The 24647-nt window shown below is 41.1% G+C and overlaps 1 protein-coding gene and 1 non-coding gene across 2 annotated transcripts in view; both read left to right on the top strand.

Annotated features, from left to right (window-relative positions):
• The window catches only part of GADL1 (glutamate decarboxylase like 1), a 180771-nt gene that overhangs the window by 120845 nt on the left and 35279 nt on the right, over positions 1 to 24647 (top strand). The window contains exon 14 of the mRNA XM_004754305.3: positions 4843 to 4932. Coding sequence (XP_004754362.1) covers positions 4843 to 4932 — 90 coding nt within the window. The remainder of the gene's footprint in view (positions 1 to 4842; positions 4933 to 24647) is intronic.
• On the top strand, positions 2028 to 2129 carry LOC123394601. Its single transcript, XR_006609361.1, has one exon. It is a non-coding gene; the product is annotated as a U6 spliceosomal RNA (small nuclear RNA).

Genomic DNA, 24647 nt, shown 5'->3' with positions numbered 1-24647 from the left:
CGCTACGCTAATAGGGTGCCTGCTGTGTGCCAGATACAGTAGTAAATATTGGAAATAATCTCTGTGCTCATCAAACCGCCTCTGTGCAGTAGCTGATAGGATCTCCATTTCACAGATTAGGAAGCTGGAGATTAACGTGTTCAATACTTGTCCAAGCAAAGACCTACTGAAATTGGAATTCAAACCAAATCTGAGTGACTCTAAGACCCAGATTTTTTGTGCTCCTCAGTACTGCTTTTGAAATTTTTTAGTAGTTTCCTCAGATATTTAAAATCAAAAGCTTAAAGTCCATTAAAATCCACCATGCCCCCTTTCTTCATTCTATACTTACATGATTATTTCCCCCTATCTGCTAGATTCTGCATTTCTACTTATTAAAATGCCTAGTGCTAGCTTTGTCTTTTATTATTATTATTGTGATCTAAAGACGTCGTAAGCAAAGGAGATGAATTTCTTTTGACATGACATGGTTTTAGAGAATACCAGCTACGATGTCTTGGTGACCTTTGACATTCTTCCCCAAGGGGTCTCCTATCGCTTGCTCAGTCATCCTTGCTGGAATTGACTTCAAAGCTGCCTGCTTTATTTCTTAGACTGTATCTATTTTTTTCTCTCTGAAAATCAGGATAGAATGTGTCCATCTTTTTTTAGTGACACTTCTATACTTCTCCATGAATTTTTAAATTTTATTTATTTATTTTGATGGAGAGAGAGATCACAAGCAGGCAGAAAGGCAGGCAGAGAGAGAGGGAGAAGCAGGCTTCCCGCTGAGCAGAGAGCCCAATGTGGGGCTCCATCCCAGGACCCCGAGACCATGACCTGAGCTGAAGGCAGAGGCTTTAACCCTCTGAGCCACCCAGGCGCTCCTCCATGAATTTTTAAAGGTGTGAAAATATTTTCACTGCTACAGGTGTTTTTGTACCCTTCACTATCATTTGTCTTTTGTAGACACTTGGATTTCTTTTTATGCCTTCTCAATTTTATGGTGTTAGAATACATAGACTCAAGTGTTCCTAAGACACCCAAGAGGTCAGGCGTTCCTATACAGGGGGAATGAAGTGGCATATGAACGGTTCTACTCTTGAAAATACTCCTTAGTACTCTTAAGGCTCTTTGAAGAAAGTCACTTTATCAAATTCAAGCTGGCAAAGAGAGAGGAAAAACTCAAATATGTTCCTTATGAATATTCAAAGGGATATTTTTTCCAAATTTTAATAATTTTGGAAATGATGGCAATAAAGGTATTCCACCAAAGGAAGATCAAATTTCCTCCAATCAGATGATGCATCAAAAGGACTGCCTTGGGGGTGTCTGGGTGGCTCATGTCACAATCCTGGGTCCTGAAATCGAGCCCCTTGTTGGGCTCCCTGCTCAGCTTCTCCCTCTGCTTCTCCTTCTCCCTCTGCTGCTGCCCCTGCTTGTGCTGTCAAATAAATAAATAAAATCTTAAAAACAAAACAAGGGGCGGCTGGGTGTCTCAGTGGGTTAAAGCCTCTGCCTTCAGCTCAGGTCATGATCCCAGGGTCCTGGGTTGGAGTCCCCGCATGGGGCTCTCTGCTCAGCAGGGAGCCTGCTTCCACCTCTCTCTCTGCCTGCCTCTCTGCCTACTTGTGATCTCTGTCTGTTAAATAAATAAATAAAATCTTTAAAAAAACAAAAAACAAAACAAAACAAAAAAACCAAAAAACAATGAGTGAAAGACTTTACCAGTTTTCAAATGCCAAGGCACTGAAGCCACACCCTTCTCAAAGAAACCAGACAAAAGGATTCCTAAATATGTCACTTCAAAAACATCAAAACAGAAACTAAGAAAAACAAATTTAAAAGCTGACTTAAAAGGCTTAGGTCCTAACTTATGAAACATAGGACAGATACGGTAGTAGGTAAAAACTACTGCAAAATGATTTATGATGTTGCCATGCAAATGATAATAATGAGTTAATGATGTATTAGTCGCAGTCCAATAAGAAGACAAAAACTGCACAGTAATTTGAAGTGGGAAAGTACAGTATAAAGAATTATTGTACCTGCTTCAGCAGCACATATACTGAAATTGGAATGATACAGAGATAATTAGCAAGGCCCTGTGCAAGGATAACACACAAATTTGTGAGGCATTTCATATTTAAAAAAGAAGAAGAAGAAGGAGGAGGAGGAGAAAAAGAAGCAGAGGTATTAAAGATGATTGCTTCATAAGGGAAAACAGAAAATATATTTCTGTAAAAAATACAGAAATATCAGATGTAGAAAACAGCCACCACTCCTAGAACTGGGATAGAGCACCTGGGCAAGAGGCTACTCCCTCCCAGGGCTGAGATCCAGTCATAGTTGGAGAGGGCACAGTGTGTCTCACTGGAGGGCAGAGAATTCACGGAGACATTCCCCCTCCCAGGATTTGCCCAGAATCTACCTTCCAGAGTGCTAGAGGAAGCCATTTTTCAGAGCTGCACCTTGAAACTCACTCCAGCTACCCACAGGGGGGCCAGAGAAACCAGCCAAAGCAAGGTGCCTTGCTGACACCCCTTGAGAGAAGTGTGCCAGAAGAAACCATTTAGGGTACCTATCAGTCTGCTCTGAAGCCATCTGAGGGGGTGGTCCCAGGGAAAGCTATCAGGGGGTCCAGTTGTGTCTGGGCACCAGTGTTGCTGAAAAACCCACACACACTGGAGAAGATCCATGAGGTTAGCAAACCAGAACCCTGAAGAGTTACCTCTTCCTTCTCAGTGTCTCTCCAGCACCCTCTGCTGATAAAGTCTAAGATTGGACCAGATGGCAAGGAAAAGTATCGAGTCCACTTCCATTTTGATAGCATATGGAGTGTGGAATTGAGCTGAGTGGCAGTAAATTAATAACTAACATAAATGGGATCTGGAAGAAAATCGTCACTGATACAAAGACATGAATTCCTAAAACCCAGTGACAGATAATAACTGTATTTTTCTTCTACTTTCTAATCAACCCTAGTTACTTTTTTGAAAAGATTTATTCACATTAAATGAGTAAAGAATTTCAAAGCCCAGTACATTTCTTTCCTAGAGAAACCAAATCAATTATATCAAAAATCCAAGTATAAATTGTGTGGATTTGTACAGACTGCTGTAGTCTTATGATAAATGTTTGCAGAAATTGAGTTGAATTAAATAGTACTCCATTTTGAATTACTCTGTATTTTGAAGATTTTGGCTCCTTTTCCTTTATTTGGGGGGGGGGGGGGGGTCGAATCCAATAAGTGTGTTTCAAATTTCAGAGGTTAAAGAACTTATCTTGTTGAGCTGGTAATGATCCTGGGCATTCACTTGTGATTTAAGATCCACTAGAGGGGCGCCTGGGTGGCTCAGTGGTTTAAGCCTCTGCCTTCGGCTCAGGTCATGATCCCAGGGTCCTGGAATCGAGCCCCACATCGGGCTCTCTGCTCAGCGGGGAGCCTGTTTCTCCCTCTCTCTCTCTGCCTGCTTCTCTGCCCACTTGTGATCTCTCTCTGTCTATCAAATAAATAAATAAAAATCTTAAAAAAAAATAAAAAAAAATTAAAAAAAAAATAAAATCCACTAGAATCAGAACTATAGTACTGGTCTTGATTTTAAGATATAAGATGATAGCTGTTTCATCTTTCTGAAATACTTGGAAACTTTATAGTAATACTGGAGTATAATTCCGACGGCTACTGAGAACTATTATAATACAGGTCATTACCTACAAACTGTGTTTGTGGGGAAAAATGGAAGTTATTTTCAAATATTGTCACTGCTAAGAATCAAATGAGGAAGCTGTTGAGCGGGAAGGCATGACCTATAATCTTTCCAAAAACTAATCTCTCCTGTGTATCTGATTTGTAAGCCCCTACCATAATTTTCCAAAGCACCTGTTCACTGCATAGAAGTCCTGTGATTGCCGATGACAAGCCTATGTTTTTGTCCAATTAGGATGAATGTGTAGGGGAGAAAATTTTATCTATGTGACAATAGCTAGACTAAAGTCTGTTCTGGAAGATTTATCCCATGTTTAACCAAAACAGATTATTGGAGATGGTGATCGGACTATGGCCTCTTTAGATCAAAGTCTCTCCAATGTCCACCATGCACTACTTATTTCAGAATTGTCCGAGCTGCATCATAAAACGCCAGTTCTCCAGCCTTTTCTGTGATGGACTACATCAGACTCTGGGCATTCTGAGCACAGGATCTGAGAATATGATTTGAATGAGCCCCCTAGCAATTCACATCCTACACGATATTTGAGACTGCCACTGAGACTTGAGAGCCAAGAGTCAAGGTGATGTTCTTTTTCCCAAAACAGTATTGGCTAGTGTCATAGCAGGGCTGGTTAAGTCAAGTCCAAGTATGGCGTATGTTATCAACTCATGGACAATTGGGGATTTTCCATTTGTCAGGGGCAGCCAGTAATGGAAGCCACCTTTGGCTACCTTACGTAGACACGGACTTATTGGCAGGATATGGTGGTGTAAGAAATATGTTAAGGATGAGGGTTGAAGAAGGAGAAACCAGGGCATCTCTGGGCATATGTGTATCAGGTGCTAACTAATGGTCAGAGCTTGGCTGAGGCAACTTCAAATTTTATTATGCTTATTCCCAATCTTGTGTTCATCCCTTACCTGGAGGAAAGAACACCTTCTATGTGTACCCAACTGATAAGAAAATTTCCCAATAGGCTGTTATCAGAAGCAAAGAGGAATGAATGTTTAAGTTTATCAGATTCTCATTTGTTATCAATGTGATACACACATGACAACTTTTAAAGAAAGTAGCTAAGAGCTTAATTACGCTCTAAGATTCATCTTAGGTTAAGAAAACAACTCTCAATTTTTTTTTTTTTAATCCTCAGCCTGAATATGCCAATATTTGCTTTTGGTACATTCCACCGAGCCTTAGAGAGATGGAGGAAGGACCTGAATTCTGGGAAAAACTCAATTTAGTAAGTAATAAGTAAATCACATTTTTCCTTTTGATGAAATGATTCCGTTTCCATGGTCTATTGATCCTATGACTAACTCTGTACTTGTAAGTCCTCTGGAAGATGAAGAGAAGTGGCTTCTAGTGTCCTGAAAGGTAATGACATGCCAAACAGTTGCCAATACTGTTTATGCTTGAACAATGTAATTTATTTGATCCACACATGAATTCCAAATAATGGTGTTATTTGCAAGATAGTCATAGCATTCATTAGAAGTTCTCATTCCCAGCGTACTTCAGAAAGTGTGATCTGATAACAGAACACAAGGTTAAAGTTCCATCATGAATAGCTTCTGTGTGCTTCTGTGACTGCTTGCATCACCTCACTTAGAGATAAAGTTAAAAACCTTAATCTGCTACCCTTTGTGAGTGTGAGCCCTTCTGTTCTTTCCACTGACAGAAGCATCTTCTGCCCAAGGGGTTTATGTGATTAAAAAAGAGAGAGAAAAGAAAAGAGATTCCAGCAATGGGTTTCAACTGATCGTAGAACCAAATCGGCTTGACATTGTCTCCACACACAACTGGTGAGGGCTGAGAGTCTCGAGTGGCGAGAAGCCCCAGGCTCTAGGGACTCATTTTCTCTCCCCTGCACCTCTCCCGGCATGGTCCTACCAGTTAAATCCCTGCCTCTACACCAGTTCCAAGAACTGTGAAGTCTCATGAGCCAACACTACTTGCTCCCACCCCCCTGCTGCATGGACATGGTGGGTATTGAAGTGAGCCAGTGGGAGTTTGCCCTGAGGATTCTGGGGCCGTGATACGGAGAGCGGGAATTCACCACCGGTTAGGACCGTCAAAGTTGGGTCATGCTCCACCCCTTGCGTCTTCCCTCTCAAGCTCAGCTACCTGCATGGCCCTGGTTTGTAAAAGGTCTGACCTGCAAACCCCTCCCCATCCCCTGTGAGAAAATCGGTGATCCCGTTAATAGCTTTCATAAGCAATTAGCAGCACTGCTATTCCCAGTCAGGCAAGCAACAAACATTTACTGAGTGCTCGCCATGCTGTGAACTGGAGACCAGGACATCAACAAGACTTGGCCCCTACCCTTGAGTAGTTCGTAAGTGGAGAGACACATGATTAAGGGGATGATCCCAAGGTAACTAGTAAGGGCCCAGATGGAGATGAACCCTGTTTGCACTGATTGCTGAGAGAAAGGTTATCTACCTCTCTGTGTGACACATTAGAACTAAGTCTTAAAGGATCAGGAGAAGCCTGTTGCTGGCAGTTATAGAGAAGTAGATTCCAGAAAGAATCATTGCATGATGACCTAGAGACATAAGAGAAGAGGGTGTGATTCAAAGATTCCAGGGGTGCGATGGGACAGTCACAGGGTCCTTGTCTTTCATGACAAGGAGCTTGGAATTTGCGGCTAATTAAGAGAAAGATGGAAGACCATGGCCTTGAAGCCCTAACCAGCTCTAACCTCACCTGCAGCATCTCCTCTTAGCTTCAAGTCATTTTCTGTTTCTTCACAGCTCATTAAACCTCCTACACTGTAGCATAATGTATACCCAATATATACACATTCTACCCATTGTCAAACCCGAGATCCGGCAGCAGAGGAGGGGAGAGAGGGATGCTGCTATCTGTCCCTTTGGCTAGAAAAACCCTTCATTACCCATGCCAGGCAGTTAACAGTCCTGGGCTTTGTCTTGGGCTTTGTCTTGCATTTTTGAAATACTAAGCAACTAGAACAGCGCTAAAGAATGCATTTCAGATGGTAAGTAACCCATAAAAGAGAAAAAGAGGAAAAAAAGGACAGTGTGAAAATGTAATGGTGAGGCTTCTAGGGACATTGTGTACTTTGATGGACTACAACTGACTTTTTTTTTTTTGTAACATGGAGGAATAATTGCTGAGGTTTGAGGAAGATCTGGTTGTCATTCTTCTCACTTTTTCATTGTTAAGAAAAGCAACCAAGAATGTGTTCTTTGTGTTTTACTGACTGAGTACTGTCGTGTGGACATGCATCAGGAAAACTAAACAGTCCCAGTATATTTGGGCTTCTTCTTGACTCTGTCTTCCTTTATGTGAAGAAATAGTTCTATTACCCATTCTCAAAAAAGTTTGAACTTGAAGGCGGATATACATGCTAAATCAGACTATTAATGAGTAATAACCTTTTCATCTTAACTGGAAATGAGTATGAATCAGGACATTCTATTCTATTCCCAGTATTTTCCAGCACTGATTCTCTTATAATGAATATTCGTGACTCTCTATGCCTTCCTTTTGGAATGTTTTGCTGTCATTTAGAACCAGGGTTTCCTTGTCCCGTCAAACGTCATACTATTTTAATTGTTAGGGTCACTTCTGATTAGTAAGCATGTATGCTGCTAACACATAATCATCGGTTCACAGATTCTTAGTTTCCTTTTATTGTCTTTGTGTGGGTATATATGCATGGATTTGACAAGGAAGGAAGGTGTGTGGAGACATATATGTGTTTATGTATATATATATATACACATACACACACATATATATATCTGATTCTTGTGCTTTTCTGCTTATTTTAGATGGGAATGTAAGGATATGATTTATAACCCAGAGTGCACTTGAAGCACACTTAAAATTTATTTCGGGGTTTATCTTGGATGGAGAATCACAAACAAATAAATAAACCGAATAAGGGTTTGCCTCTCTGATTCAGGCTAGCGTCAGGCTTAGCTGTCAGACGGCAGGATCAGTGGCGCCATGAGTCTTCCCTTTGGCAGTGGGAAGGGAGAGGGATTCCTTGATCACGAATGCGGAGTTTCAAAGCATGTGAGTGTGTGTCTGTGTGTGTGTTGGCCAATGTACGTGCACGTGTGTGAGACTGCTTTTGCGAACATAGCCCCTCTGCAGTCACTCCGCGAGACTACATTTGGTCACTGAGTTCCAGACACTTCTCTGTTTAAGATGCGCTTTCTTCTGATGTTCGCAACCTTCAGATATTCTAGGTCTGCCCACATCGCATTTACTTCCTTTCTGGTTTCCTTTCCTGGTACCATCCCCGTGGCCCCATGTGTTTTCTTTGCTCTCTGCATTTCCATCTCCAGCTCTGCTTCCTCACGTCGCTTTTCTGGAAGCCTCTGATGGCCTCCTGCTCTTTTCAGGAGCAGTCTCTAACCCCCTGCACCCAACGACCGCCGTTCATAATACACATCCTTGACGTTCCTTTACTCTCCTCCAATGAGACCAGTAAGAAAGGTGACCTACCTCCACCTAATTTTGTACAAGGCAGTACAAGTCCTTGCATAAAACATGAAGGAGAACTGATCTTTGTAATACGGATTTGCATTTCTCTACACCATGCGTGGGCATGACGGCCCTGGAAGACATGAGGAAGTGAGTGGTAAGATTCTCACACATGTCCTCAGAACCACAGGGAGTGTAACCCGCCCACAGCACCGTGTTTTGTAAGTCGGTGATGTTGCTGTTTCAAGTAACAAGCGTGGAGTGCTATTAGTGATGCCATTTTCAGAAGGGGCACACAACTCTTGGTAAAGCTTTGAAGAAAACAATTCTTTCTCTTTGATTTACAGGGTAGTAGAAAACCTAGTGTTTGTTAAAAATGGGTGCAGAGAGGTGCCTGGGTGGCTCAGTGGGTTAAGCCTCTGCCTTCAGCTCAGGTCATGACCTCAGGGTTCTGGGATCGAGTCCCGCATCAGGCTCTCTGCTCGGCAGGGAGACTGCTTCCTCCTCTCTCTCTGCCTGCCTCTCTGCCTACTTGTGATCTCTCTCTGTCAAATTAAAAAAAATAAATTAAAAAAAATGGATGCAGAATATTTTGCATGTTTAGGTAAAATGGGGTTAGAAAATGGGCTTGGATAATGACAAATCAGGCTTCTCACCTCATTCATTTCCAGTAGGATATTGAAAAGTTGGGCAAGACACAGGACAAGGCTTAATTGCTCAGGACTGCTCTACACATTCCAAGGCAGGTGACATCTCTGTGTCCCCACTAAATGCCAATAGCAATCCCTGCACACCCTGAAAGCTAAAATATCTGCCCAGAGTTCCTCCCTGGAGGGTGGCTGGTCCACGGGATAAAATCGAGTCCATTCTTCTTGGCATCCAAGGGCCTTCATGTCTGATCATCAAATATTAAAATAGCAAGAGATTGAAAAGAATCTAAGTATTCAACTATAGAAAATTGGTTAAATTATAATACATAATTTATATGTAAATTTCTAGGGCCTAGACAATTACAATTCTATTCCAAAATAACATATTCATAAGTTATTATTAATTGAAAAAAATGAGTTATACAAACAGCCACTATAGTATAATGCCAATTTTGAAAAAATTTGTGTTTTTATGTGCACAGATGCTTATGTACATATGAACTAAGGCTTGTATGGTTAGATAAGGGACAGACAACAGACATCAAAATATTTTAGAGATAGATTTATTTTAGATTCTAGAGATAGACTTTTCCTTTCTTTAGTATTCTTCCTCAACCTCTTGATTCTCTACAATTAACATGTATTGCTTTCGTCAAAATACTAGTAACAGCAATGACAATAATAATAAAGTGAAGTATGGAGTTATTGACCTCATGAAACCATTGGGTTCCTTGAGTGTTTACCTACGCAGAGGCTACCCAGGTATCAACTACAATCTGCTAACAGTTAAAAAAATAAATTAAAAAAATAAATTGAGCATTCACCCCAATATGTATTTATTGTTTCGAAATTGTCTACATGCATTACTTTTAAATGTAATTTGTAACTTTAAAAATGCACATACTCACTTTTAAGGATGAATTTTGAAATTTTAATTATTTAGAGTTGTTCTAATCTCTTCTTCTTACCCCAGGGGATTGCCTTGTTTGGAGATGATGATTATACCATATTTTAATCAATTAGTTTGCAAACTATTTTCTCTCATGACTTGTTTCCAGATGCAGTATATGATTTGTCTTCCCTTCCCATCCCTCTTTCTCTCTACTTACGAAAACACCCACACTATCTGCACTGATTTTAGGCTCAAGGGCATTGCCACTGGTGGTCTATGTTGAGATCTTCAACAGCATTTCCAGGGCTCCCAGCATCGTAGTAGATTCTTCTTTGCTCTCTAAAGTTTCTGTCTGCGTGTTTCTTCAGAAACCTCATGCCAGTGACTAGAGATGGAGGGTGAAGGAGTTAGGGAGATTCTGCAGAGACAAATCCAGATGGATAAGACCCAGAGAATGTACTTGAACATTCCATCAGTTTGCTTTGTCTCGTCTTTACTCAATGTTCTGATGCAGATTTCTTCCTTGGTCAACATTTCATAAACAATTCTGCATTGCGCCTAATGAATTTACATCCTTAACAGTAATTAACAAGTTGTCTTGTACTCATATGTGGTCATTTCGACTTTATTTTGTTGTGGTTGTTTGCTGACCTGCAGATTTGTGACTAATGTTAGTCATTTATTACAGGCGCCTTTCTCCTCAACAGGAGAAGAAAAATAAATCTTTTAGAAGCTACTTGATGGGTGCGTTGTTTTATTGCTTATTTGGTGATATAGCTTGATGTGCTATTCCAGATATCTTTAGAGGGAATTTACTATTCTCCCTGGCAGGTTTCTGATTAACAGCACTTGAAGATGAGACTGCATAATCTGGGTGGGGTGTTGGGCTCCCTTGGGAGCCTCGTGGGGAAGACACCCAAGAGGCCACTTTCTGGGGGTGCTCTGGGGCTTCAGTGCCCCCCCCTGCTCTGCTCCATTTATTTCCTGCACATGTGTTCGTGTATTCACATCAGAGTTCATACACATTTTGAGAGCTTCTGTATATTTTTGAGGATTCTGATTCTAATTTTCTTTCCATCACCATCTGTGACATTGATATAGCCAATCACTCATTTTTGGATTTCGAACTAAAAACAACTTTCTTTAAAGATACAACAGTGTTTTGTTTTTAATTTTCAAGGATGAGTCTCTCTTTTAACAATGTGATATGACATTTATAATAAATTCGTCTATTTAAAAAAAAATCTTGTTTCCTTGTGGATGGAACTCATTTTAAAGCTGCACTTTCTTTAAAATTTATATTTAAGGAGAATCTAATATAGATGTGCCCTTTACATGAAGTATTTCTGAATGCGACTTGAGAGACTCTTTTTCTGATAGTGGCTGGAATGTAGATTTTAAAAATGCTTCGCTAATGAATTTCCTACGTCTTGTAGATACTGTATTTTCTTCGCCCAAACTATTAAGACTGAGGTGACGGGGCGCCTGGGTGGCTCAGTGGGTTAAAGACTGAGGTGAAATGCTGTCCTTTTAAGTGTCCTCTCAGACAGAGCTGTTTTATCTACAATTTGTCTGATACCCTACTAGTTGTAGTCATTTGTTCTTGCTTGTGTCATTCTGTGGCTCAGGGCCAAGGAACCACTTGGGGACATCAGGTGTAAGCATAGCCTTCTTCAAAGATCAGCTTGTGGGGGTGCCTGGGTGGCTCAGTAGGTTAAAGCCTCTGCCTTCGGCTCAGGTCATGATCCCAGGGTCCTGGGATGGAGCCCCGCATTGGGCTCTCTGCCTAGCAGGGAGCCTGCCTCCCCCTCTCTCTCTGCCTGCCTCTCTGCCTACTTGTGATCTCTGTCTATCAAATAAATAAATAAAATCTTTAAAAAAAATCAGCTTGTGGGGGCACCTTGGTGGCTCAGTGGGTTAAGCGACCTGCCTTCCACTCGAGTCATGATCCTGGCATCCTGGGATCGAGTCCTGCATCAGGCTCCCTGCTCAGTGGAGAGCCTGCTCCTCCCTCTTCCTCTGCCTCTTCCTTCTGTTCCTGTTCTCTCTCTCTCTCTCTCTCTTAAATAAACAGGTAAATATTTAAAAAACAAAACAAAACAAGAAATCAGCTGGGGAATTTGGGGTGTCCGTTCTGCTAAAAGACATGGGATACTCTGAATGTTTCATGGGTTTATACTCATTGCTCTTGCCTAGTTTAAGTCATAGTCTTTCTAGATAGCTCTACCCCTTTGTATTTATACAATTTCAACCAACAAAAGAGCCTAACAGTATTCTTGTTGGCTATGCATGCGCAATGGGCGAGTTCCCAGTGAGCTTTCCCTTGTATTCAATAACATCTTTCAACACACAGAACACGTATTTTTAGATTATTGTTCTTATTAATTTATTTACTTATATTGCTTTTTGGTCTTTGGGACTTTAAGCACTATTTTTAGATGCATCCAGTGGAATTTTTAAGGCTAGTGATCTAAACTCCCCAGGAGAGCTAGACAAGTACAGATGTCCTCATTAAAAAAATTTTTTTTTCTTTCCTTTTAGTTTCCTCTCCTAAGTTTATGAGGCTCTGCTCTCTTGTTTCTTCTCATTTACTCTTCTTTTCATGGACTCTTCTCAGTTACTGTGGAAGAAACTTGGAGCTGGGCCTATCCGTTGAAAATTAAAATTGAGCAAAATGAAGCTAGGGGTCTCTGCGGGCTGAGGCTGAGCTCACGTGCCTGAGGTCAGGACAGGACGGGTTCTGAAAGAAGAATGGGCATATGTGTGGCTCCCTGGGACTGGCCGATCCACTGGGCACTTTATTTTATTTTATTTTTTGGCAATCTCGATAACAGTGATGGAGACTGAAGCCAAACAAAAGAGTGAAAGCTGCATTTCCAAACATCTTTTGGTAGCTTGGGTTTCCGGTTCAGCACACAAGCACGGTATACTCGGCTGTGTCCTGGCAGCAGCACAGGCCGTGTCTACAGCAACTGTGTATGAACCAGTTCGGTAGCTGAAATATGCTGGTTTCTTAAGTCTCTGCTCAAATCCTAAGACCACCTGAAATAATTCTGAATTTCCGACTAGGTCAGGGTGCGCACTGAGGAAAGGCAGAAACTTCATCAGTCCAGGACACATTGCTATGTCTTGAGTATAATTTTATTTCATTTATTGGGTCGGAGGTGGCCAACTCAAGCACCCACAGAAGCTAGACAAGTAGCCCAAGTAAGGGCAGTAGACTGGCCATAATCCGGTAGGGCAGGTGTGACGGAGGAGAGAGCAGCAGCCTCAGCTAAAGGCGGCAGCATCTACTCAGCTTCTTCTTTTTTTAGATTTTTTTTTTTTTTAATTTATTTGACAGACAGAGATCACAAGTAGGCAGAGTGGCAGGCAGAGAGAGAGAGGGAAGCAGGCTCCCTGCTGAGCAGAGAGCCCAATGCGGGGCTTGATCCCAGGACCCTGAGATCATGACCTGAGCTGAAGGCAGAGGCTTTAACCCACTAAGCCACTCAGGCGCCCCCATCTACTCAGCTTCTAATGACGATGGCCCAGCGGGAATGCAGAGCTGGGCCACACGTCTCATTGTTCAACAGATGCTAGATCGATAGATCCTTCCATGAACCCTCCTTTGCTTTTGATGGTTTGTGTGTTGGCACATGGTTTAAAAATTTGCAATGTATCTCTCTGGGCTCTGGCCTTCTGGCTTTTCGTCTGAAAATCCTACCTACATTCGTCAGGCCTTAGCTACCTGTTTCTGCATGAGGGTCCCTGGAAGCTCCTTGGATGAGGCCGTGTCCCATCCCAGTCTTTGTCCTTTCACGGCAGCTAGTATGATGGTCATTCCTCAGCCCGCCATGAACGACGAGGGATGCCCAAGTTCTGTGTCATCTACCAGAAAAAGAAATCTCATGGCTGTGTACTTTCAGATGTATCAACAAGAAGGTTTTCGGTATGGCAATCTTGAGGCAAATGTGACAGCATATTTAGGATATATGGGCGAATTCTGTTTTTGTGTCTTCTCTGTTCCTGATCCTGAGAACTAGATGGGGCCTCTGGGCTCCACACCTCTCTTGAGACTTGTGGAGCCCTGAGGGGTCTGTCTTCCTAGGTTTTCTGAAAGCTTCAGCTGGCCGGTGAAGACACCCAGAGAGGAAGGTAAGGAGTTTGGAAGCAGAGGGGCAGGCCCAGGAGAGTAAGGGGCTGAAGGAGGGGTACTGAGAATGAGTTCCCCAAGTAGGGATGACTTCCCACTCCCCTCTGTGAGCATCTTAAGGAGGTACGTGTGTGTGTGTGTGTGTGTGTGTGTGTGTGTGTGTGTTCCCGATGTTGGAATGTCTGCTCATTCCTAACAGGTAAGGACATGGCACAGATACCACGGAACAAGGGATCTTGCTGGTTCAGATTCTAAGCATATCATATACTGGAGCAGTCACCTAGACGCTGACACTGAACCTCTCCAGGACCCCTGGGGACTGTGGGAGTTGTAATAATGGCAGAGACTGAGTTTCAGTCCGGCCTGGTAGAACCCTGGCTTGAGGCGGGATTTAATTTTATTCAAAGGCTACATTTTGTACACACCTGAGATGATGGAGCAAAATTCATACCCACAACACAACCATTAAGGAAATTGCTCTGGACTTGATGCTGTACTTTTTGATGCAAAACTAAGAGTGGACCCAGAGCTGAAAGGAATTATTATTATTATCTTAATTAATTATTATTTTATTTATTTATTTATTTATTTATTTATTTATTTTGCAACGGATCTTTGAATTCCTTTGCCAGAACCAAACCTGCCCCCTGGTGGCCCCTTTGCTCATTTTCCTGTTCCCAGCTGGGAAGAGCTTCAGGGAACAAGGACCTAGGAAAGGCTGTTGCAACATGGGTTAGAATTTCAGCCTCAGTGCTTCTAGATTCTGCCAGACCCAGAAAGGCTCACCTGAGTAAGAAATCACATTGGTCCTTGTCTTCACTTCAAATGCGTTTCTGCTCCTCTTTTCATCTTTACTCCAGAGGAAGGAGTTCCTCTTTCCAGAGCAAACTCTTCCATGTTTACCTTTGGGGCTCCCATCCTGGATTTCATCCAATGGGCAATCTCTCTACCCCTATACTTCCCTTCTCTTCTACCCTCTCCCCTCTCTCCCCACTCTCCCTCCTTCTCAGATTTGCATTTGTTTTCTCTCAGCTATTGCTGCCTTCAATCAAAAAACCCGTACAGGCTCTGACAACCTTGAAGGAAATCATTTTATGATTTTCATTGAGCGCTCTTCCCCTCACACAACTTCCTGTCTCTTTCTCCATCCCTCTGGACTAAACTTCTGAGAAGAAAACCATAAAGGGGCTGACTCTGGTCGGCACGCTGTGTCACAGTATTTAAAACCATTCCCATAATTTTGGGCGTTCGGGTTGCTTCTAATGTTTTTGCCATCGTGAATGGTAATGGATGAACGTGTCCAGGCTCACACTCACTTTTGCTTTTATTATGTCAGGAGACAGAGTGCTCAGTATGTCATTGCTGATGATGAAAATCAGTGTGGTTTTCATCCTGACTCTGGCTGTATGTTGTGATACTGTCTTTTAAGAAGGATGTCACCATTTATAATGCCACCAGCAAGGAATGAGTTCACAGGTTTCCAGCCAATGGGGGGGTGGAGAATGCTATTCAGAGAAGGTGAAACATCGTGTCTTAAATTTGTTTTACCTTTTATTGTATTAAATGTTGGTGGGCTGAACGATGTTCTAATTTTTTTTTTCCCTTACAGATTCTACTTCTGGTCGTATTCATTGTTTCCTCCCCTCCCCCATATCTTCCATATTTATATTTTGAGGTCTGATGTTTTCCTTATGAATTTGAATGAGGGTTTATATAGTTTGAGTTTTAAGGCCCTTTTTGTCAGATAGAATGCAAATATTGTCTTCGGTTATAATGTCCTTTTTATTTTAGTCTTGCTGTTTTTTCATTGTACAGAAGTTTTAAATTTTTTATGTATTCAAATCTGTCAGTCTTTCCCTTCATGATTTATTCCACTTCTTCAAAACTGAAGTTACTGTCTTTCACAAATCTGATAAATATTCCATTCCATCTCCTGCTGGTTTTTCTGTCCTTCTTCTTCTTCTTCTTCTTTTTTTTTTTTTTTTTTTTTTTTTTTTTTTGTATTTAACTCCTTAACCCAGGTGGAGGTTATTTTTGTATACAGTGTAAACTATGACTCTAACCTGGACAGTTCCTCAAATTATTATATAATTCTCCTAGTTTGATTTATTAAGTAATTTTTCTTACCACTTTTTATTACAGAAAGCTCATGTTGTCATATGTTACATTTTTAAAAACACTTTCTTCTACTGCTGGATTTTTCAGTCGGTTGTATTGACTGTATTTCTGTTTTTGAGCCAGGAACAAAGGTGTCAAGAGGCATTGCTTCATAATGCACTCACAAAGTGGCTAAAACGCCCCCTTTGATTTTTCTTTAAAATGCCATTTTTTAATACTATATTTGAAATTTTTCCAGATGTATTTCAGAACTTTTTTTTTACGTTAAAAAGACATCTTTGTTAAGATTTTTATTGTCACTTATGTCACTAGATCTGGAGCTAAGTAAACAATGCCTTTACTGCTCATTGGCTGTGTGACCATGGACAAGTTGCCTTGCCTCTTCTCTTTCATCAACGGCATAGGGATAATAAAAATATCTCCCTTAAAAGGTTTTGACAGGGATTGGATAATATAATACCTGGATTATACCACTTACCATAGTAAGTGTTTGTTAAACGTTGATTTCCATTATTAATCTTGTTACCCCATGTTTGAAGTATGAACCTGAAATGTCTTCTTAATGCCTGTTTGCTCCTCTCCAGATGAGCTTATGTGCTCTTATAATAATAAACTTTCTAAAATACAACCCTGATCATCCTGTTACTCCTTCGCATTTTCTTTGTCCCAAAGGAAAAGAGCCCATAATCATTCAGGGATGGCAGTGGTCCAATTTATTTCAATCTTCTGGTTCTGTCTCCTGCCCATCTTCCTCAGGCACCCTGCTTTCAAGAATCACACTAAAATAATATATTATGGATTTTCATGGATTCAATGAGAGAGCACATGCAAGCCCTGAGCTCAGTGCAAAATGGAAATATGGGGCTCCCTTGTTCAGAAATTATTAAGAATTTCAAGACAGTGACAGTAGAGCATTAAACTAAGTATGAGGCACTTCTCAAGTGTAGGGCCCTGAGTGACTTCTTGAAACCAGCCCCGGGACTCCGGGTTTGACAATGGAGATGAACTTCAGCGTTCCGACTTCCTTGCATTTTCTCACACTGCTCCCTCTGTCTCTGGTGTCTCGCTCTTACGTCCTTCCTCCTCTGTAGCTCACCTCATGCTCAGTCTCATCCCGGAAACCCCAGAGGTATATGCTTGTTTCCTCCTTTAAAGGACTATGGCTAGGATCTAGTCTTCTCTAGGCCACTTCTAGCTTTTGGCTTAGGATATAGGGAATTTTTGTGTATGAACCCATCTTAAAATTAGGCTGTCAGCCCCTCAGCTTGCCCAGGAAGCATTTCCTGACACATGAGTATGGGAATACTTCCCAAATACTCTTATGACAACTTTGCCCCATCCCCCCAGTCCATCCCCATCCCCCCCACACCTTGGCCACTGCTATAAGAAAGCGACTTTTTTGAGGGTGGAAAAGATGGTGGCAATCCTGGGAAGAGAGGAGCAGGTGATGAGAAGTTCCCTATAGGAAGAAACAGCTGATGAATTTTAGGACAGGAATGATACACTGAAACTCCCCATTATCACCTAAGATTCCCTCCCTCGTGTTAATGGTGCTGTTGGTGGATGGGTAGAAGCGCAAAGTGAGGCAGGGTGTTCCACTGGGGCCAACCATATTTGAGCTTCGATATCCCAGGCCTGGCTAGTGGAGAGTCCAATATGAAATAAAAATGATAATCCCTTTGTTCAGAAATTGTCAAGAACTTTAAGGTGGTGATGGCACAATATAAAGCCAAGGGTGAGGCTCTTCGAAGATCAGGGGCCCCATGTAGCTGCACAGGTTGCCTACCCACCAAGCCAGCCAGCCCTGGTACTCTGCTTAATGTTAAGTAAGGGGGAGGGGGCGATTGTTAATATCCTTACTTCTTTGCATCTTCTTACATTGCTACTATCACATGGTAGATGCAAATAAATGTTTGCTGAATGAATGGATCAGTGGATAAAGGTGTGAACTAATGTGTTACCCTCTTGGGTGACTTCCTTCCACACTTAGAGTGGTTTCCTAAAGACATAGTTGTTCTTACCTGCTTTACCCATCAGCACACCCTCAGAAGTTTTTTTAAATACTGCTCTCCCTGAGTGTATTTTGATTGGGCTTGTCTAGAGTGATGTCTTGGGATCATCTGGTGTTTTTTGTTTTGTTTTGTTTGTTTTTTAGATTTTATTTATTTTTGCACATGCGTGTGAGAAAGAGTGAGCACACAAGTTGGGGGGGGATTGGAGGGAGAAGCAGACTCCTCACTGTGCAGGTAGCCCGATACAGGACTCGATCCCAGGACCCTGTGATCAAAACCTGAGCAGAGCAGAAGGCAGATGTTAACGGACTAAGCCAGGCAGGCACCCTGGGATTGTCTTTCTTATCTGACTTCTGATGTGTAGGAGGGACGAAGAGTCATCACATCCCATGAGTGATGGTCCCCATGGGGCTTTCTCAGGATGAGGGCAACTTGATAAAGAAGACATTTTAGGGAAAATGGACATTTTAATTGCTCTTCTAGCTTTGTCCTGGAGGAGGCCACCTCCTCTATCTGTGTAAGTCTAGCAGAGCTGCTATTACCTAATTGTGTTCTGTCGGCCAAATCATCATCAATTCAGAAGGCAGAAAAAAAAAAATGTAAAGTCAACATTTACAGGTCGGACTCCAGATGGCAAAACCTCTCTTGGTTTCATTGCAACTTTTCCTACTGTTTATCTTTGACTCAGGCTCTGGTTCTTAGGCAAATGTCTCCCTATCTAGGATGTCATAGAAATGATAGCACCCCACTGTTCTTGGCGGGGGGCGGGGGGGATCATTCAAATGTTGGAAGTACGGCAGCAGAACTTGCTTCAGTGGATTGTAGTATCACCTGCCTAACTCAGGATGGAGACTGTCTTTCCGTCTGCCACCCGGGGGGGGGGGAGGGGAGACGATGGCCAGGTGGTACCAAGGTGCATCAGAATATTGTAGTTGGAGAAGAGGGGAGCCAGAATTCTCATTTGAATTTGCTCCTTCATTTAAAAATGTATACGGATCACCTACTATGTGCCCAACACTCACCTGGGTGCTCAAGGTGCTTCTTTTTTGTTTCCCTAGTTAATGTGTTGATCAAGGGGCTTAGAGAAATGGCAATTAGAGACTGGGGTTTTTATAAAAGAGAACAGGAAAGATTAAACAATGACTAACAGAGAATTGCTTCTCAGTTTGTACAGAAGAAAGCTCTGCTCTGTCTTCAGTTTGCAATGCTGTGGTCCTGTGGTTTTATTTTTCTTACACTCATACATTGTAAGTGTAATCTATGTTGCAAAACTGAGTTATGATTTCTGTTGTACTCTAAACACTAGAATCTATCAGACCATGTCTTGGCAACTAGCTTCTACTGTGTATCTTCTTCTGGTTTGAACAGAGAAAATGCCTTGGATCTCAAATCTCATCTATAACTCTATTAAGAGATTTTCCCCGCTTCACATCCTCAGTTATTTAAGAGAACTAAATTTTGAGAATTTCATTAAGCAGTTTATTTTTTTTTAATTTATTTTTTGGTATGATGTTAGATATAAGATGGCTTTACTAGTTATTTTATTAAAGACAAATATGAATATATTAAATATGAATATATTAAATATAAATATAAAATATAAATGCATGTTATATAGAAATTTCCAGCTTTGCAAAATATTTCATATAATAAAGTTGCCTATACTATTATCATAAAAGTAATATTAAATAAAATATTTTATTGCCTAATACCCTCATTCAAAGGTTTAAAATTAATTTAATAGGAATTCCCTATAAAGTTTTTGTTCTTTTTATAACCAAAAAAAAAAAAAATCAGTGGAAGGATACTGTCTTTCATATTGAACTTATTTATGAAGGTATATTTTCCAACTATAGATAGCCACATTCTACATCATTTCAAAAAAGGTATTTTCTGACACATGTACTTTTCTTCATTTCATAGGTATATTAACTTTTATCACATAATTTAAAAATTTCTGGTCAAAAGCCGATTAAAGATCTTATATGTATACACACATTTAAACACACACATAGACATCTATACATACATATGCACACACACACACACACATACACATATACACACAGATATATAGGGAGATTTTTAATATAAGTCAGAGGTTGTAAAGGACTCCCATATACTTCATGTATTTTTTTATGTAATGGCAATTCAGAAAAATCACATGAAACCTTCGAATATAGCTTTCCAAAGGAACCTTGTCTTGAAATACTAAGTAGAAAAGGGAAGTTCTTTTTTTTTTTTTTTTTAAGCCTTATGATGTGCTGCATGGTGACTAACACAACATAATAAAAATAATAAAAAAATCTTAAATATATTTAAATCACAGGAAAATAAACCAACTGGAATTGGTACATTGTATCCCCCCCACCACCAATAATCAACCAGTTAGCTTTTTTTTTTTTTTATTGAGCTATAGTTGGCATACAATGTTACTTTAGTTTTAAGGACACAACATAGTGATTCCACAGCTCTATATGTTAAGCTCATCACAAGGGTAGCTCCCATCTGTCACCATAAAGCTCTATTACAATACCATTGACTAGATTCCCTGTTCCCTATCTTTCTTTCCACTACCTCCCACTCTCCTTCACCCATTTTGACCAGACCCCTCCTCCTCTCTGGCAACCTCTAGTTTGTTCTCTGTATTTATTGGTCCCTTTCTGCTTTTTATTTGTTTGTTCTGTTCTTTAGATTCCGCACATAAGTCAAATCATATGGTATTTGTCTTTCTCTGTCTTACTTATTTCACATAGCATAATTCCCATCCATGTTGTCACAAATGGTAAGATCTCCTTTTCATGGCTGAGTAAGAGTCCCCTGTAAGCATACATCATGTCTTTATCCATGCATCTGTTGATGGACAATTAGGTTGCTTCCATAACTTGGCTATTGCAAATATGCAACAAATAAAAGTGGGCATACATCTATTCCAACAAGTGTTTTCATGTTCTTTGGGTAAACACCCAGATGGAATTCCCGGATCATAGGGTAGTTTTCTTTTTAACTTTGTGAGGAACCTCCATACTGTTTTCCACAGGGGCCGCACCAGTTTTTGCTCCCACCAGCAGTGCACAACAGTTCCTTTTTTATGACATCCTTGCCAACACTAATTATTTCTTATACAAGGAAGCTATTTGAAGTGCATGTCCCCATTCTTCTTTTCTTGCCTAGATGCCTGCCACAGATGTCTCAGGCCAATCTGCTTGTTTCTAGCATTGTGCGTACATCTAATCTTTCTTTTCACATGTTTGAGGGCTCCACAGAAACAGCCCTTGGGTCATTTTGTTCCACCATGTAAAGAGCTTCTCACTACCCTCTCTACAAAATGTGGGTTCCTCAGCAGGTTCCTCAAGGCACCTGGCAACTCGAGGTGTGCCTCCTTCTGCACCTACACCTCTCAAGAAGGATCTGAAGCTTCCTTCAGATCCCCAAGAGCCCTGTGCTCAGTCTCATCCCTCTCCTTTGTACCTTAGTTCCAGATGCTCTCTTTCCTTAGAATCTCTCTTTTCCTGGCTCCTCCTTCCCCGATATTACACAGATACACACACACACACATATATATATATATGAGTGTGCATATACACATATATAAATTTCATATTATTTATAATGTAAAATAAAAGGTAATTGGTGTGATGTACAGTTTCAATACTGTCTTAAAAATGTTGGCCTTAGGTCTGACCCTAATTGGTATGTGAGGGAGGGTGCTCTATTATGAGTAGAGAGTAATGGTTCCACTCTGATTTTTCAACTTAATGCTTCTCAGGTCAAGTTATTTTCCCTCTGCCCATTCTCCCATGCACACTTCTGAACATCTCCTACTGTTCCCCATCAGTATTAATGTTAGATAAATATTGGTTGAATTAATAAAGTTTGGTCTAGATTCAAAGACTTTTTGGGTAACAAACCAGAGGCAACCCATTGGGAGAAAAGTCAAGAAGAAAGCTTAACCAATTTCCATTTGCACAAAAGACTTGGCTAGCATAGGAGCTAAAATATACCACGCAGTAAAAATAAACATATAAAACCCCAGATTCTGCAGTTAATGGAATGTGAAAATGTGTGTGCACTGCTGCCACTGGGTGCCTGGAAGAAGACTTCGCTGCTTGTTCTGTCAATAAACCCTCCACACACTCTGTAAACATAGTCATCACTCATTTCTAGAATTTACCAAATAAATATTCTGAGTCAATTTTAACTCAGCAACTTGGTTAGGGGCTCTGATAGGTTCTAGCTGCCTTCTCCCTGGAGGCGGTACTCAGAATTTTCATTGTCATCCATGATAGAACATTTCTCAATAATGTACAATGTGACAGAAATTCACTGGAATTTGAAGGAAACCCAGAATTTTATTAAATAAGTAAATAAAGCACCCAGTACAAGAGTGACACCCAGGGTCTCTTCGAAGGCCCTTCATTAAATGCCTATATGAAAACTGTGTGTGACACCCTTTTTAAGGAGAGAAAGAAATCTAATTGAAACAATTTTATGGGCTGTGTTCTGCCTGGTAAATTTTAATACTTGTTTTGCCAGTCTGCATTGATACTGCTTTTATTTTTTATTAGTCACTGATTTTTGATTGGTGGCACAGGAAAACAGACAGCCTTTACTTTTGATAATCAAAGTGGGAATGACTGCAGTTTTCCTATGTGCTTTTCCCTCCACAAAACCCTCCCTGATTCTCTTATTCTTTATGTAGCTGAGGCTCCACCTTCTGTCCATCACTGCCCTGCTCCCAATTCTAGAAAAATATGTATACTAAAAATTCTGAAATGAGAGGGGCACCTGGGTGGCTTAGTGGGTTCAGTGTCCAGCCCTTGAGTTCAGCTCAGGTCATGATGTCAGGGTTGTGAAATCGAGGTCCGAGTGGACTTGGTGCTCAGCAGGGAGTCAGATTAAGATTCTCTCTCCCCCTTTCCCTGCTCCTCCCCCTACTCATGAGCACGTGTGCGCTCTCTCTCTCTCTCTCAAAAATAAATAAATAAATAAATAAATAAATAACTGAGACCTTTAAAAAATTCTGAAATTAGGGAACACATTCAGGGCAAAGTCACATTACCAAAGTCACTCTTTCCTTTACAAAATTATTCCAGGTAGTATCCCTTTAACTTAGAAGCTCCATGACCCTAAATAACTCTCTTTGAGTGCTTATCCAAGCCATGTCTATTTCACCTGCAAGTATTTGGTATTATTAAATCTGGAGTATGCTATGATGAGAGAAAGATAATTATTTAAGTCTGCGATTTTTTAAAAAGATTTTATCTATTTATTTGACAGAGAGAGAGAGAGAGAGATTGCAAGTAGTCAGAAAGGCAAGCAGGGAGTGAGAACGGGAAGCAGCCTCCCCACTGAGCAAAGAACCCTATGTGGGGCTCGAGCCTAGGATCCGGAGATCATGGCCCGAGGCAAAGGCAGAAGCTTTAACCCCTTAGCCACCCAGGTGCCCCAAGTCTGAGATTTTTGAGTATGGATGGCCCAGAAGATGGTTAAGAAAAGAGAGAAGAAAGAGCAGAATAAGTTTGAAGAAGTTGCTGGCCATTGTTTTGGGAGTCCTATGTGAGAGGTATTTGGGGAATGCCCACCAGACACAGTCCATGGGTAGCTAGAACTCAGTGGCTATGATCCAAGGAGAATTTCACAATTGGGGGTAGAGTGTGGGAGTTTCCCACAGAGAGAGATACAAGTCCTTGAAATGATATTTACAGGAGAGAAGAAAACTTCATGAAGAGAAGCACCATTTTGAGTAACGTTTATTGAGAAGACACAAGGTGGGGTGGCAAGCTGCAGTCAGAAAGTAGCTAGAGTCCTAGCAATATATATTGGTATGGAAAGGAAGGAAAGGAGCCTTCAGGAGTGCTTTCAGGGGATGGGGAATGTGTTCCAGGGAGGTATTAAACTTCATTCAAGATGCACCTGCCTTTTCTCTATATCCAATCTTCTCTGAAAGGGAGAATTTCCTTTTTGCCTTTCCAGGGACATGATTTATTGCTACAATAATACTGTGTAACAAATAATCACAAAGGTTAGTGATATAAAACAGTAGACATTTACTGTTCGTGCATCTGGGAGTCAGCAGGGGAAGGGGGAGCTGTTGGGTGGCTAATTTAGGCTGAACTCAGTTAGGGTGGGCTCAGCTCCAGTAGTCTCTTATTCTCTCCCTTGAACAAGTGGATTACCTGAGGCATGTTCTTGTGACAATGACAGAGACCCAAGAGCACAAGCTCAAGTGTGCGAGAATATTTCAAGAGTCTCTATCACACTATGTTTGCTAACATAGGATTGTCCAAAGCAGATTGCAGAACTGAACCCAATGTTAACAATGGTGGAGACAATCCTCCACCCCACTGCAAATCCAAATCAAGCCATGTGGCCAAAATCAAGACCAGTGGGGCAGGGAAATATACGACTCCTGTGGAAGTGAAAAGGTGAGCATACCTGTTCCTGAAGAGCTACCTGATCAATCACAAACACTTGGAATCTAGCAATTTAGAGGTAACGTAACAAAAGAGAGAATATAGAATAATAAAATCCAGTGATAATTCATAATCAGTCTTTCACCTGCCACAGTGTTACTATGGGAACCTGTCTCAGTTCAGTTCAGCACATATTTTGCGAAGCACTGTGGGAAAAATCAAAGATGAAAATGACATCACATCTTCCACCAAGCGGTTTTCAATCTGAAGAAGA

The sequence above is a fragment of the Mustela putorius genome, unplaced genomic scaffold (genome assembly GCF_011764305.1).
Source record: "Mustela putorius furo isolate JIRA1106 unplaced genomic scaffold, ASM1176430v1.1 tig00003834_pilon_pilon_pilon, whole genome shotgun sequence".
Classification (NCBI taxonomy): Eukaryota; Metazoa; Chordata; class Mammalia; order Carnivora; family Mustelidae; genus Mustela; species Mustela putorius.
The sequence above is the reverse complement of the archived record's forward strand: the minus strand, read 5'-3'. Positions and strand labels throughout refer to the sequence as shown.